The sequence below is a fragment of the Prosopis cineraria genome, unplaced genomic scaffold, assembly GCF_029017545.1.
Source record: "Prosopis cineraria cultivar Desert tree isolate PC_DT_omini unplaced genomic scaffold, ASM2901754v1 PC12, whole genome shotgun sequence".
NCBI classification, from domain to species: domain Eukaryota; kingdom Viridiplantae; phylum Streptophyta; class Magnoliopsida; order Fabales; family Fabaceae; genus Prosopis; species Prosopis cineraria.
Genome location: NW_026555343.1, coordinates 11,436,418 through 11,452,226, shown reverse-complemented (window position 1 = coordinate 11,452,226; position 15,809 = coordinate 11,436,418). Strand labels below are relative to the sequence as shown.

Below are 15,809 nucleotides of genomic sequence, written 5' to 3'. Positions count from 1 at the left end.
GCCATGATGCTTGTTACACGACAAATTAAAGCAATGAAGCAATGAACCAATCACATGCGCGATCACAGCTGCTCCAAATTAACAAAGTTGAAGTTTCCAGGAAACAATAATTACATAACATCATCATCACTAAGAACACAAGTAAGTAGTCACTACAAACACACACATACACACACACACACATATAAAAGACATGCTTCACGGATCCATAATCCATTGCTTCTGTACTCTCATCAAACTTATTAGCTTCTCAAAATGAGCCCTAATCGTTCTCCTTTTGAATCAGTTCAGCATTACCTGATTGAAGATGATCCTTGTTCCTTCATGACTGTCATGAATGGCTCCTTCACGGCGGCCGGCAACCCTACTTCCAACTTGAACTGCGACATGGCTTCGCCGGATCAGGGTGCTACTAGCTCCAGTGTTACGGTGTTTCCTGGTGAGAATAACCACACTGTGAAACCAGGTGGTGATAATTGCGTTAATGGAAATGATGCAGGAACCGTGGCGCGTGAGCAGAACGCGCCACCTAGATGGAGGAATTACCGAGGTGTGAGGCGTCGGCCGTGGGGGAAGTTCACAGCGGAGATCCGGGACCCAAAGAGGAACGGCTCAAGGACATGGCTCGGAACCTATGAGAGCGAGGAGGACGCAGCTTTGGCTTATGATAGAGCTGCTTTCAAGATGCATGGCAGAAAAGCCAAGCTCAATTTCCCACACCTTATTGGATCCGAGCCACCGCCGGAGCCGGCAAGAGTAGTCATTAGAGAGAAGCGGCGCAGCTCGCCGGAACCTTCGTTGCCGTCGAACTGTACATCTGAGGATGATGGATCTCAAGGATCAAGCAAGAAGAAAAGCCTGGCCGGTCTATTGAACAAGTTGGCAACAAATAGAAGCCACGTCAGATTCTTTGGATACTAAATTTAACAAAATATATCATTCATTTAAAGTACTATCATCCAGTTTCGTGCTTAGCTTGTTCATCGTCATGTACTAGTTTTGAAGGAAATGTTACCAAAAAAATGAATATTTCTATAATCTATAATATTCTAATAAATAGTAGGGGGTTAAGTTTGGAAAAATATTTTTTTTACTTGATAAAAACTACACAAATAAAAAATATGTTAATATCATTTTATAAAATAAAAATAGAAAATAAATTTTCATTAAAAAAATTGCTCCCATTTAGTGACTAATAGTGTCCTAAACATAACAAGTTCTAATTTGGAAGATTCATGTGTCAAATAAAAAAATAACAATATAAAAAAACTAAATTTTAAAAATATAGATTTAAAAAAATATTTTTTTATAAAAAAAAAAAATTGGTAAGAAGGATCACGAGGAAGGTTACTTAGGAAAAAAGAACTAGGATCCTAGGAGGCCGTGGGGGAAGTTCGCGTCATGTCTAGCTTTTCCGGCAAAATTATTTAGGAAAAGAAAGAACTTAGGAGGCTAGGACCCACCAATATTATTTAACAAAACTTACAACTAAGTACCATAAAAAAAATTTAATATTAAAAAATTTTATAAAATTCATAAAATACTTTCAAATTTTAAATGAACATTATCAAATTATCAATACTTTTAATTAAATTATAAATATGTAATATTTAGAATTTGAGAGCATTTTGTGAATTTTATAGAATTTTTTTATAATAATTTTTTTATGAGATTTAAATATAATTTTTCCTACTGTTTAAACAACTATTTATCTACCGTATTATTTAATCATTATGCTTTCCTGTATTCATGAAAGAAACATGTTATAAAATACATTTAGTTTTTTTTTTTGGCTAAACACATTTGATAGATAGAACATTGATTTGTAACTTCTACAAGCACATGGTTGGGAATAAATGAATTAATATTTTTGGTGAAATAAATAAATTAATTATTACTATAATATATTTAAATAAATTAGCGCGCAACTCTTTCAGAAGCTAGCTTCAGAAAATAGAGATGATCATACAACCAATGACTTTAATATAATTCTTCAATAAAAAAGCAATGACAATAATAATAAAAATACAACAAGGACAATTTACATGCATGCGATGTAACTAGGACAAAAAATAATGTTTTAGAACACTTATTATGGCTATATATGAGCTGACTCGATTTTCAAATAAAAGCATATCATGGGGTGACGCATATTATTCTTTAAGAAAATGACAAATAATCCCTTCAAAATAAGAAAATGATAATTTGGTCTTATAAAATGTGATAATGTATAGTACTAAGTCTTAAAGAATCTAATTGTCATTAAAGTTTTTAATGAAATAATAAAAATAACCTTCATTTAAAAATTCACAATTTTAGTTGAACAAATGACTATAATAGTTTAGATATTCACAACTTTTTCTCACTATTTTTCTTCAATTAGCAAAGCGTAACAAAGTTTTTTACGTTCACAATTTTAATTTTATAGTTCACAATTTTGATTTAGTAAATGATTACAGTGCTTTAGGCATTGACAATTTTTTTTTCACTAATTTTCTTCAATAAGTAAAATACAACAAATTTTCTTTTTTCATTTACAACTTTGATTTTGGAATTCACAAGTATTGAATTCACAACTTTATCTAGCCATTTTTTTACTTTGTTTAAATTAAAGGGTATTTTTGTTATTTTGTCAAAAAATCTAATGATAATTAGGCCCCTTGAGACTTGTAAGGAATTATCACTTTTTGCGGAAATAAATTGTCATCTTCTTATTATGGAAGGATTTATTTATCATTCTTCCTTATTCTTTTCTTATGGTGACCATTAATGATGGGAGAAATTGGATTCATTTATATTTTATATACCTCCATGCTTCTTTATTTGTATTGTATTTTTTTTAGCTCTTACGGAGGTATATTAAATTATCCACTAATTCAAATTTAAAGTGAATTTGGTTTCAAATAAAAAAAATCTGCTTGACTAATATAGTTTTATTCAAAAAGTTAAATTCAAAATCTCATTAAAGGTATAATGACCCTAAATTTTAAATTTAATAAATTTTTCTCTTAATTGATATTTTATTTAATTGTTAAAATTCTATAGTAAGTGAAGAGTGATAATTTATTAAAATTTATACTAGTAATTTTCTTGAAGAATAAGAGTTTAAATTCTATCAAGTAAAAGTTTGATTTTTATTTATTTTTAATTAGGAAAAAATTTAATGTCTATAGTAGTTTAGATATTTAAAACTTTTTCTCATCATTTTTCTTCAATTAGCAAAGCACAACAAAGTTTTTTACATTTACAACTTTAATTCTATAGTTCACACTTTTGATTCAGTAAATGATTACAGTGCTTCAGGCATTGACAATTTTTTTTTGTCACTATTTTTCTTCAATAAGTAAAATGCAACAAATTTTTTTTATTCACAACTTTGATTTTGGAATTCACAAGTATTGAATTTACAACTTTATCTAGCCATTTTTTTTTACTTTTTTTTTAATTAAAGGGTATTTTTGTTATTTTATCAAAAAATTTAATGATAATTAGGCCCCTTGAGACATGTAAGGAATTATCACTTTTTGCGGAAATAGATTGTCATCTTCCTATTACGGAAGAATTTATTTATCATTTTTCCTTATTCTTTTCTTATGGTGGCCATTAATGATGGGAGAAATTGGATTCATTTATATTTTATATACCTCCATGCTTCTTTATTTATATTGTATTTTTGTTAGCTCTTACGGTAGTATATCATATTATCCACTAATTCAAATTTAAAGTGAATTTGGTTTCAAATAAACAAATCTGCTTGACTAATATAGTTTTATTCAAAAAGTTAAATTCAAAATCTCATTAAAGGTATAATGACACAAAATTTTAAATTTAATAAATTTTTTTCTTAATTGATATTTTATTTAATTGTTAAAATTCTATAGTAAGTGAAGAGTGATAATTTATTAAAATTTATACTAGTAATTTTCTTGAAGAATAAGAGTTCAAGTTCTATCAAGCAAAAGTTTGATTCTTATTTATTTTTAAATTATGGAAAAATTTAATGTCCTTTCTTGTAATTTTTCTTGTGCCACTACTGGTAATTTTCTCAATTTCCTTTTAATCAGATTTTTATCCACACCGTCTCTGCCATTCGAGTATCAGATCACTTTGAGAGAGAGAAAGAAAGTCAGTTCTATCATCCTTCTCCGATCAGCTTCCCTATTTGTCAGTCTTCTCCTTTCCACTACCAGCAACTTGCCGCCGGCCTTCTCACCATCAACACTGTCTGCTTCAGCAGTGTGGAAGTCACCGGATTTCCTCTTTGGTCTGCTGCTCTGTTTCATTTCTAAATTTTTCAACGTCATCCTCAGCGTGTAAGGCAGGTGTGTGAGTCAGCTTCAACTTCCTATCCTTCTTAGCTGTTGGGCGTCCGAGTGTGTGTGGTTAGTAAGCTCAAATCCTTTATTTTTTTGATCTGTAATTTCTGCTCTTCCTGTTCGTTAAACAGCTGGTTGAAACTTCCTTTCTCTTTTTCGGTGTGGTTGGCAAGCTGAAGAGTGGAAGCTCCACTGCACTTTGGTTGTTGGTAAGACACTGGTTCTTCCTTCCTCTCCTTCGGTTTCAATAGCAACGTGGATTCTCCTTCTTTCCTCACCGAAGATGCATCTCTGTTTCTCTTAGTGCTGTCATAATTGTTTCTGAATTTGAATGTGTTTGTGTATCAACAATAAATACCAAGTGTGTGCAAGTGTGTTAGAGACTTTGAGTCTTAATTGATAACAAAAGGATTCCGAACTCCCTTATCACAGATTACTCGGATGTAAAAAGATACAAGGCTTTGGAAGAACAAGTGTTCCATTGCTATTGAAATGTGAAAAGATTATAACCCTAAAATTGAAAACTACAAGTGTTTCATTGTTATTAAAATGTGAAAAGATTACAACCCTAAAACTGAAAACTAAAAAGGATTAACGAATATAAAATTTGTGAGTTTTTGATTGAGTGTTGACTAGTTTCTTTTGTATTTTCTTCTTCTATTTATATTGTCAGAGTAGTAGTAGCCTTTTTCTTGAAAGCTAGCACGTTTTGCCAAAAAATCAGTGATCTTGCGAAACTCATGGCACGATCTTTATTCTATGCTCTCCATTTTAGTAACCAACCCATTTCATTGAGATACTTGGTCGTAGATTTTGGCATTACTTAAGATCGTATCTTCGTGCCAACGGTTTAATATTTATAGCTAATATGATTTTGGCATGTTTACTTATTGTGGCCTTTATTGAGTCTCGTGGTCAGCCCCTTTCTTTTATATTAGGCCTAACGCTTTAATTACTTAGCCTAACTAATCCTGTGACTTATTTGAGCGACATTTCATATTTAGCCTAAACAACACCCCTATGTGCCAATGGCTGGTAATGTAAGCTACATGGCACGTTTGAAAAAAATGAAATGTCGCTTTGCTTCTGAATGCCCTTTGCTAATATAAACTTGTTTCTTTTTTCTGGTCACTTCTCTTGCCCTTTCTTTCATTTCTTGAACTTCAAGTATTCAATTTGTTGCATTCCTCTTGCCTTAGCTCTCAAATGGCATCCTCCGCTTCTGCTACTTCTTCTATTATTGCTTTATCTTCTACCTCACTGGGAGTTTGCTTGATTCTCTAGCGACTATCCAAAATCCTGTTAGCCCACTTGGCAAGTTTGTGACGGTATGTATTCAGTGGTCTAAAAACCCTTTTTTCCTTTTAGATTGTTTCCTCATTGTGATAGTTGTTCATTTCTTTACAGGAAGATTTATCATTCCATGAATCGGTGGTTTTTTGGTAAGTTTATCACTTCTCATATTTAACCTTTTGGTTTTATTAGAGAAGTATGCTAACTTTGTCTTAGCCCGGACGACTTCGCCCTTCCCCGAGTCGTCTTGTGTAAAACTCAAGAATTGGCCTCGGTCTCCTTGCCCTTAGGTTAACTGGGTGAGGCTTCTGAAGTCAGAGCATGCACCTCAATGGAAGGAGATGGGTCTGTGTGACGTAATCCAGCTATCCCTAGCAGACGTCGATGTCCCTTTCAAGCTTTTAATGACCCTCCCTAGCTTCTGGGCTTCAGGCTGCAACGCCTTCATCTTTGAGCTTATGTCCCTTACGCTATAGGACATCTTCATATTCTTAGGGTTGCCTGTCACTGAGGAGGAGAACTTCTACACAATCCTTGAGAAACATGACTCTTATACCGCCCTCCTTGTCGATTTGGAGAGTAAGATCAAGAGTGCGGGCTTCTACACGAAGATTATGGAGTTGTTCTCTAAGAAGCCAGCCACTAAGCCCATCACTACCTCAGAGCATCTGTCTTTATATGGATCCTACTGAGCTAATAGATCTTGACCCTGGGGGGAGGGAAGCTCGTGCAGTTGCACCTGAAGATCGCCCAATCCTTGCTCTGTGGTAACCAAATAGCCTTGGGGACTATATTTCTATGTCGCCTCTATGACGACATGAAGGATTTGTTGATAAAGACACCCTTCAGCAACTTTCATGGGCTCGTCTAGTTTCTAAAGCTATAGACAACAGCCTACTTCTCACTTTTATGGCGGGAGCCTTTTTTATATGATTCTTACGCCAACCACCCTTTCACCTGTCTCTTGGGTGGTCATCCACTAATTGACTTGAAGAACTTTTTCGAGTTCTTTAGTCAGCAAAGTTGATCCCTGGGGAGGACCTTGAAGGCCTTTAATATTTTGGATTGCTGCCTCCCTACTTGGTACAAGCACATGGTGGAACAGAAGAATAAGCCTGCCAAGCTCCTAAGAGATGAGGTTTTCCTTTCGGCCACCACTCCCAAAAAGATGTGGCTGTTGTACACTAACTCCTCCTTCAAGTCTCTGAAGGTCTACCTAGAGTCCTATCATCTTCAACTGGTGGCTAGCTAGTTTGGACTGAGCCACTGCATTCCTTGGGGCTTGTCCCTTTAAATCAGTGTGGAGTTGCTAGATAGGGAGGCTATCGACCAGATAGCCGTTCCACATACTGCTTAAAGGAAGTGCAAGGTGGAACTTGCAAATAGAAACACTTGCCTTTGCTTCAATAAATGGTGGTTTCAGTACTTTAGGCTCATAATAAAGAGCCATATCAGTAAGTATTACCTCCCATGTTTGTCTTAGTTTTCTTCCTTTTATCTCGTACTCTAGTCTAATCCTGTTTTTATTTTTTATAGGCATTGATTGGATGCAATCTCACATGCTGATGACATTTTTGAGGGGAAATATTGATGCCCCTGTAGCTTCTGAGACCTAAACGACCCCCTCACTGAGGATCGTGGTCTAAGGGATGGAGCAAGACGACTCCTCATCCCAAGTCTCTATCCCTTCGATCTCTAGGAAGCTCGGGGCTAAGAAGATCTCCTTAAATCATCCTGACAAAGGAAATGGCCCTGATAAGAGGAAGCAAGCTCCATTTCCTTCACTTGATATTAAGAGGAGGAGAAAGACAATACCTCTTCCACTAGACCAACCTTCCTGACACTATTGTCGAATAGCACTAAAATTAATAAAAACTAGATTTTACAATAAAGCGTAACCTATGTCGTCTCTCTAAGAGTCAATGGAGTAACTAGTTGAATTATGATTATGAAAAGGCAAATAATGGGGTTTCTTTTATGATGAAATTAATTTAAAAAATTTCTAAGTAGAATTAAATAAATAAAATTCAACTGAGAAAATTATCAAGAACAAGCAATGCAATCAATTACAATCCAATCACCTAAACTTAATCTTTCTCGTTCACAAATTAAATTAATTTTATTTAACTTTATTATTCTTGTTTAATTATATATATCTCAAATTATCATTCAAGAATTAAACAATAAATTAAGTTATAGATTAATTGAGATCTCCCTTAACCCACAACCTAACAACTATTCTAAGTTAGTCACATCAGAAACAAAGCATGAGTAATTACCCAAGCTATGCCAAATTACTCTTATGTTACTATATCAATTGATTATAGCAATCAAAACCTCAAATAAATTTTATAACTCAAAAATTATACAATAAAGCTACTCTAATCAGCAATAGCAATTAAAGTATAAAATTTAGAGGTAGAGAGAAGAAGAGTAAATTGGAATAAAGCTAAAATAAAATCTTCCTTGAATATCAAAGACTCTAATTAAAATTTAGGATTATAGTTTGTATTTGATCACATTAAAAATTTAGTTCTCCATAAAATTAAAAATCAAACAGCATCTAACAGGAGAAGCCATCGCCTATATTGAAAAGAAAAAGAATAGCAATCGCTTTTGTGATTTTTTCCGCTCATGCCGCCAATGTTTTTCTCCTTTTTAATCTTGTAAAAGTCGTTCATTCCTTCGTATATATAAAGTGATGTGCCTCCTGCGTCTCTTTTGAAATAAAACTTAATAATTTAATAAAAATGATAAAATTACCCTAAATAGCCCTCATTGAAAACTACACTAAAAAGCTCAAAATAAATATAAACAAAGTTTTAAATATTTAATTCTTTATTTGATCTCCAAACTTGCCCATATTTTTCTTATCCAAAATATTCTCTATCAATATCTTTGAAATTGAATTTAGAAAATCTATACAAATAAAATAAAATTAAATAGCACATGTGCAAAATATTAAAGATATTATTTATATTTTAAAATTAAAGATTTAGTTAGTTAAAATGAAAAAACTAAATATTGGCTAGCAAAACCAAATAATATTCAATTAAACTCAATTAGCCTTAAATAAATATTTAAAAGTCTAAATTGAAAGGATAAAAATATCTAAAATTGTCATTTATCAATTCCCCAACACTTAGACTTTTGCACTCCAGAACAAAACTTAAATCTCAAGATTCAAGAAAAGAAATGTGGAAGCAACAAATAATAATTATAGCTCTTCAACACTTTAACACTCTAATCAATCTCTCTTATATCTAAAATAACAAGTATCATGACAATTTCATTTGATAAGAATAAATCAAGCAATAGCCCTTCACAAAGGTTAAGTGTTTAACTCTCAACTCTCAAATGTATATAGGTAAGTATTTCACTCAAGTTTTCCTATCAAAACCTCACTACCATAGGCTTGTTCATCATCTAAGTCTCCACTATCTATGTCATATGCAATGCAAAAATCAAAAGGACTTTAGTTTAGGTTATAATGGGGCTTAGATAAAGGTTTGGGATAAGAAAATGAAGGCTAATAAACTTTAAGAAAATGAAAAGCATATTTGAAATGAAACATATAGAATGAAAGAAACAAAACAAATTGATTTTGGTTTATTTTTTTTCTCTTTGTTTTGTTTTCATTTCTTTTGCTTCATGCACACTTTTTTTTTTTCTATTTTTTTGGTTGCTTTCTACCTTTTTTGCTCTTTCTTTGCTTTTTTTATCTTCCTTTCTTTTTTCTTTCTTTGCCTTTTGGCTCCCTCTATCTCTCTCTATTTTTTCAAAATAACCCAAATCTCCCTTCAAGCATATTCTTTCATTCTAAAAAATATTATGATATACCTTTCATTATCTAAAGTAGGGTGAGAAAAATGAAGGAAAAAAATTTTTATTATTTATATTTTTATTTAACTAAAAGTTAAAAAAAAAAGGTCTAGGCTCAAAGGGGCTGACAAGGAATAAATTACATGGGATGGCTATTTGGCTAAGTAGGCTAAAAAAAAAAAGAATGCCTAAATCATCTTCATGTAAAGCATATGCAATTATAGTCTCAACTAAGAATCAAGACAAGTTCTAAAGTAAGAGTAGTGATAGGAGAATACACACAAGAAGAGAATACTATTGGGCCCAAATCCTCACAAGCTAAAGACTATCACATTAATCCATCGAAATCAAATTCATTACCACTTAACTTGAATTTCAAATATAAGATCAATTATTTATCATGTTCAAATGCATCTAAACTAAAATTGTATTAAACTTACAACTTCACACACGCACAAAAAAAGACAATAAAAGTATTAAAGAAAAAAGCAAGAAAACACCAACTTTAAAAAAAAAATTTTAAAATAAAGACAAACCCCTTCTCCCACACTTAAATCTTGCATTGTCCTTAATGTAACTCAATTTAGAATAATTTAATCAATCTAAGAATAAAATATAAAATGCAAGTTAAAAAGTAAAATAAAAAGAGACAACCAGATAATTTAAATCTTTGTAAGCTCTTAAAGTTAAAATTCTCATCTCTGATAGAGAATAGATGCTTGTTTAAAATATTTTTCTCTTTAAGCTCATCAAAAGCTCCTTTAGGCGATGGCTTTCCTTTATTTGGTTGAAGATTGTATGTCAATATCTCCATTGAAGATGGCCTCATTGTAGTAGAAAGAATTTTTTTAATCATAGGTACCTGCTCATGAAACTCAATAGAAACAACAAAATCCTCTACAGAAGGACCATTAAGGTCAGAATGCATAACATAATTAATAATCCCATGACTTTTGGTATTATCAATACCATCACAAAAGGCCATAAGGATCATAAAATCAATGCTATTTAAGCTACCAATCGACTACATGGTCTCACAAGTATCATCATAATTAAGAGACTCAACACAAATAGATGGGCTAATAGTCTCAATAGAATCAATATAGTCAAGTGGATCATCACGCTCAATAGAGTTAATGCAAACAAGAGGATTTAAAGAATCATCAGAGTTTATGAATTTATCTATTTCAACACGAGTAGCATAGTTATGTAAGCAATCAGATGTACAATGCATAATATTTTCATAATTCACCACATTAGGCAACTCAGTAGTCAAATTATCCCAAGGCTCATCACATGTATCATCAACTAACATATTAAGCATGCTCATATTAATAACAGAATGATCCTCTATAGAATATTTCATATCCTTTAAGAGATTAAACTGAACAGCACGTCCTGCAAATTCTATAGAAAGAGTACTATCTTTAACATTGATGATAGTATTAGCTGTCTTAAGAATGGCCTACCTAAAATCAGTGGTGGCGGCCCATGACTATCATCTTTACCCATATCCAAAATAGAAAAATCAGTAGGAAAGACTAAATCCTTTACCTTAACTAGAATGTCTTCCAGCATACCATTAGGATAGGCAAGTCTCCTAGATAATAATTACACAATAATTCTAGTTGGCTTTATCTCACAACCTTACAAAGAAGAAAATAGAGATGTGGGCATAATATTTATCGCTGCACCAAAATCAATAAATTCTAAATTTCCTACAATTCAGGGTATAGTGAAACTCCCCAGATCTTTGCATTTTAAGGGCATGTGAGGTGCATTTCTTCATGAAATAAAGCTAATATACTAGTAAATTTTTTTGAAGAATAAGAGTTCAAATTCTATCAAGTAAAGGTTTGATTTTTATTTTTTTTTAAATTATGAAAAAATTTAATGTCGTTTCTTGTAATTTTCCTTGTGCCACTGCTGGTAATTTCTCAATTTCCTTTTAATCAGGTTTTTATCAACACCGTCTCTGCCATTCGAACATCAGATCACTTTGAGAGAGACAAAGAGAGTCAGTTCTATCATCCTTCTCCGATCAGCTTCTCTATTTGTCAGTCTTCTCCTTTCCACTACCAGCAACTTGCCGCCGGCCTTCTCACCATCAATACAATTTGCTTCAGCAGTGTGGAAGTCACCGGATTTCCTCTTTGGTCTGCTGCTCTGTTTCATTTCTAAATTTTTCAACGTCATCCTCAGCGTGTAAGGCAGGTGTGTGAGTCAGCTTCAACTTCCTATCCTTCTTAGCTGTTGGGCGTCCGAGTGTGTGTGGTTAGTAAGCTCAAATCCTTTATTTTTTTGATCTATAATTTCTGCTCTTCCTGTTCGTTAAACAGCTGGTTGAAACTTCCTTTCTCTTTTTCGGTGTGGTTGGCAAGCTGAAGAGTGGCAGCTCCACTGCACTTTGGTTGTAGGTAAGACACTGGTTCTTCCTTCCTCTCCTTCGGTTTCAATAGCAACATGGATTCTCCTTCTTTCCTCACCGAAGATGCATCTCTGTTTCTCTTAGTGCTGTCATAATTATTTTTAAATTTGAATGTCTTCATGTGTGAACAACAAATACCAGGCATGCTAGAAACTCTGAGTCTCAAACAACAACAACAACAACAACAAGCCTTTATCCCACTAGGTGGGGTCGGCTACATGGAAAACTCTGAGTCTCAATTGATAACAAAAAAGTTCCAAGCTCCCTTATCATAGTTTACTCGAATGTAAAATGATATAAGGCTTTGGTAGAACAAGAGTTTGATTGCTATTAAAATGTGAAAAGATTACAAACCTAAAATTGAAAACTAGAAAAAGCTAATGAATGTAAAATTTGTGAGTCTTTAATTGAGTGTTGACTAATTTTTTCTGTATTTTCTTCTTTTATTTATAGTATCAGAGTAGCCTTTTCCTTGAAACCTAGCACATCTTGTTGAAGAATTAGTGATCTCACGAAACTCATGACACGGTCTTTATTTCATGCTCTCCATTTTGGTAACTAGTCCATTTTATCGAGATACTTAGGCGTAGATTTTGGCATTATTTAAGATCGTGTCTTTGTGCCAATGATCAAATATTTGCAGCTGATGGGATTTTGGCATGTTTACTTATTGTGGCCTTTATTGAGCCTCAAGGCCAGCCCATTTCTTTTATATTGGGCCTAACGCTTCAATTACTTAGCTTAAATAGCCCTGTGACCTATTTGAGTGACGTTTCATATTTAGCCCAAACAATGCCCCATACGTGCCAATGGTTGGTAATGTAAGCCACATGGCACGTTTGAAAAAAAATAAAACGTCGCTTTACGTCTGAGCATCCTTTGCTGATATAAACTTGTTTCTTTTTTCTAGTCACTTCTCTTGCCCTTTCTTCCATTTCTTAAACTTCAAGTATTCAATCTGTTGCATTCCTCTTACCTTAGCTCTTAAATGGCTTCCTTCGCTTCTGTTGCTTCTTTTATTGCTGCTCCATCTTCCACCTCTACTAGGAGTCTGCCTGATTCTCTAGTGACTATCTAGAATCTCATTAACCCACTTGGCAGGTTCGTGATGGTATGTATTCAGTGGTTTGAAAACCCTTTTTTTCCCTTTAGATTGGTTCCTCATTCTAATAGTTGTTCATTTCTTTACAGAAGGATTCATTATTCCATGAATCGGTGGCTTTTTTGTAAGTTTCTCGCTTCTTATATTTAGTCTTTCTGTTTTATTAAAGAAGTACGCTAACTGTGCTTTGTTTTTCTCTTGCATTTTACCTTGGAGCTTTCAAATCTCTAACAAGAGCGATGTCGGGTACCTAACAATCTCTCCTGACCTGTTTGAAGTCATAGCCCTCACTTAATAAAATCCATGGCCACTAACCTCTATTCGCAACTTGGTCTTGGCCTGAACGACTTCGCCCTTACCAGAGTTGTCTTGTAGAAAACCCAAAAATTAGCCTTGGTCTCTTCACGCTTGGGTCAACTGGGTGAGGCATTTGAAGTCAGAGTATGCACCTTAGTAGAAGGAGATTGGTTTGTATGACCTAATTTAGCTATCCCTGGCCGACGTCGACGTCCCCATTAAGCTTCTGACAACCTTCCTTAGCTTTTGGGCTATGAGCTGCAACGCCTTCATCTTCGAGCTCAGCCCAATATCCCTTACGTTATGGGACATCTTCTTGTTCCTGGGGCTGCCCATCACCAGGGAGGAGAACTTCTACGCGATTCTCGAGAAGCATGACTCCTATACCGCCCTCCCCACCAATTTAAAGAGCAAGATCAGGAATACAGGCTTTTACACGAAGATTATAGAGTTGTTCTCTGAAAAGTTAGCCATTGAGCTTGTCACTACCATGAAGCATCTGTCTTTATATGGATCCTACTGAGCTAATGGATTCTGGCCTCTGGTAGAGGGAAGCTAGTGCAGTTGCACCTGAGGATCGCTCAATCCCTACTCTGTGGCAACCAAATAGCCATAGGGACTATGTTTCTATATTGCTTTTATGACGATATGAGGGAGTTACTGATAAAGAAACTCTTTAGCAACTTTAATGGGCTCGTCTAGTTTCTGAAGCTATGGACGACGGCCTACTTCCCACTTCTACGGCGGGAGCCTTTTCCATATGATTCTCACACCAACCACCCCCTCACCTGTCTCTTAGGTAGTCATCTACTGACCGACTCAAAGAACTTCTTCGAGTTCTTCAATTAGCAAGGCTGGTCCTTAGGAAGGACCTTAAAGGCCTTTAACATTTCAGACCGTCACTTCCCTACCTAGTACAAGTACATGATGGAATGGAAGGATAAGGCTGCCAAGCTCTTAAGGGATGAGATTTTTCTCTTGGCTACCACTCCTAGAAAGATGTGGCTACTGTACACTAGCTCTTCCTCCAAGTCTCTGACGGTCTACTTGGAGTCCTATCATCCTCAACTGGTGGCCGGCCAGTTTAGATTGAGCCACTACATTCCTCGGGGCCTGTCCCCTTAAATTGGTATAAAGTTGCTGGATAGGGAAGCTATCAACCAAATAGCCATTCCACACACCACTCAGAGGCAGTGCAAGGTGAAACTTATAGATAAAGATGCCTGCCTCCTCTTCAATAAATAGTAGCCCCAGTATTTTAGGCACATAATAAAGAGCTTCACCAGTAAGTATTACCTCCCATGTTTGTCTTAGTTTTCTTCCTTTTATCTTGTACCCTAGTGTGATCCTATTTTTATTTTTTATAAGCATTAATTAGACATAATCTCACATGCTGATGATGTTCTTGAGGGGAAATATTGATGCCCTTGCAGCTTCTATGACCCAGACGGCCTTCTCACTGAGGACTGTAGTCCAAGGGATAGAGCAAGACAACGCCTCATCCCAATTCTCTATCCCTTCAACCTCCAGGAAGCCTGGGGTTAAGAAGATCTCCTTAAAATGTCTTGATAAAGGAAATGGCCCTGACAAGAGGAAGCGGGCTCCATCTCCTTCACCTACTGTTAAGAGGAGGAAGAAGATAATGCCTTCTCCACTAGACCAACCTTTCTCTACTCCACTCCTGATTGGCCCCACTCTTCAGAAAGGAAAGCACATACACAAGCACCAATGGATGATGATCCTGTCAGTAGATTTTGATGACGACAGGGTGAGTCCTCTTTAACATAGAGAGAAGGAGACCTAGCTCCCAAATCCTTGAGTAGTCACTTCCCCCACCGCTACCAATCTTGACCCAACACCTATGGATCCAACTGAAGTTACTCAGGAGGTGGCCTAGGAGGTGACAAAACATGCTGAAGGTTTGGGGGACTGCTATGTCTACTATAGCCCTAAGTAGTGCTGCTGGTCTGGAAGACGTCGGGGATACAATTGACCAAGGAGGGGCTTTCGCCATAGCCCCGAATAATGAGTTGGAGCTTGAAGTTCAAGGCCCTGCTTCCACTAAAGGCCCTATAATGTCTCCCCTATCAAATAAATCCCACCCCTTAACTCATCAAGTGCTTAAGAAGTTGAGGGTTCTAAGAGGTTCCTAGAAGAATTTCAAGCGGCGATTGTAAATAACACCCTAGTTGTTCTGGCCTCTCCTCAAGACATCTCAATGTAGGGTCATACTGATTCTTCTACTCTCACAGGTCGTGTGGAGAAGGCCCTGCGATCAGCAGTGCGGTCTACACGTATTCCTCCCCCTTCCACGAGTAAAAAAAAGCACACGTGGACCCAATTTAGGTATTGACTTGTTTTGCTTTGGCCTCTCTAGTTCTTCTTTTTATTTCTCATTATTGACCTCACTTTGTTTTTTTAGCTTGCTACGCTGGACGCGATGCCCACTAACGCCCTTCCAGCCCGTATTTGTGTCCTTGAAATAGATGTGGTGTTGGATGCTTGAAGGGTTATGCAGTTCCAACTCAGTTTCAATCTACTCATCATTCCT

The 15,809-nt window shown here is 35.3% G+C and overlaps 1 protein-coding gene across 1 annotated transcript; it reads left to right on the top strand.

Annotated features, from left to right (window-relative positions):
* The first annotated feature begins 237 nt into the window (after positions 1–237).
* On the top strand, positions 238–998 carry LOC129287610 (ethylene-responsive transcription factor 1-like). The gene has a single exon (XM_054923823.1). The coding sequence runs from the start codon at positions 256–258 to the stop codon at positions 919–921; it is 666 nt and encodes a 221-aa protein (XP_054779798.1). The 5' UTR covers positions 238–255; the 3' UTR covers positions 922–998.
* The last annotated feature ends 14,811 nt before the right edge of the window (positions 999–15,809 follow it).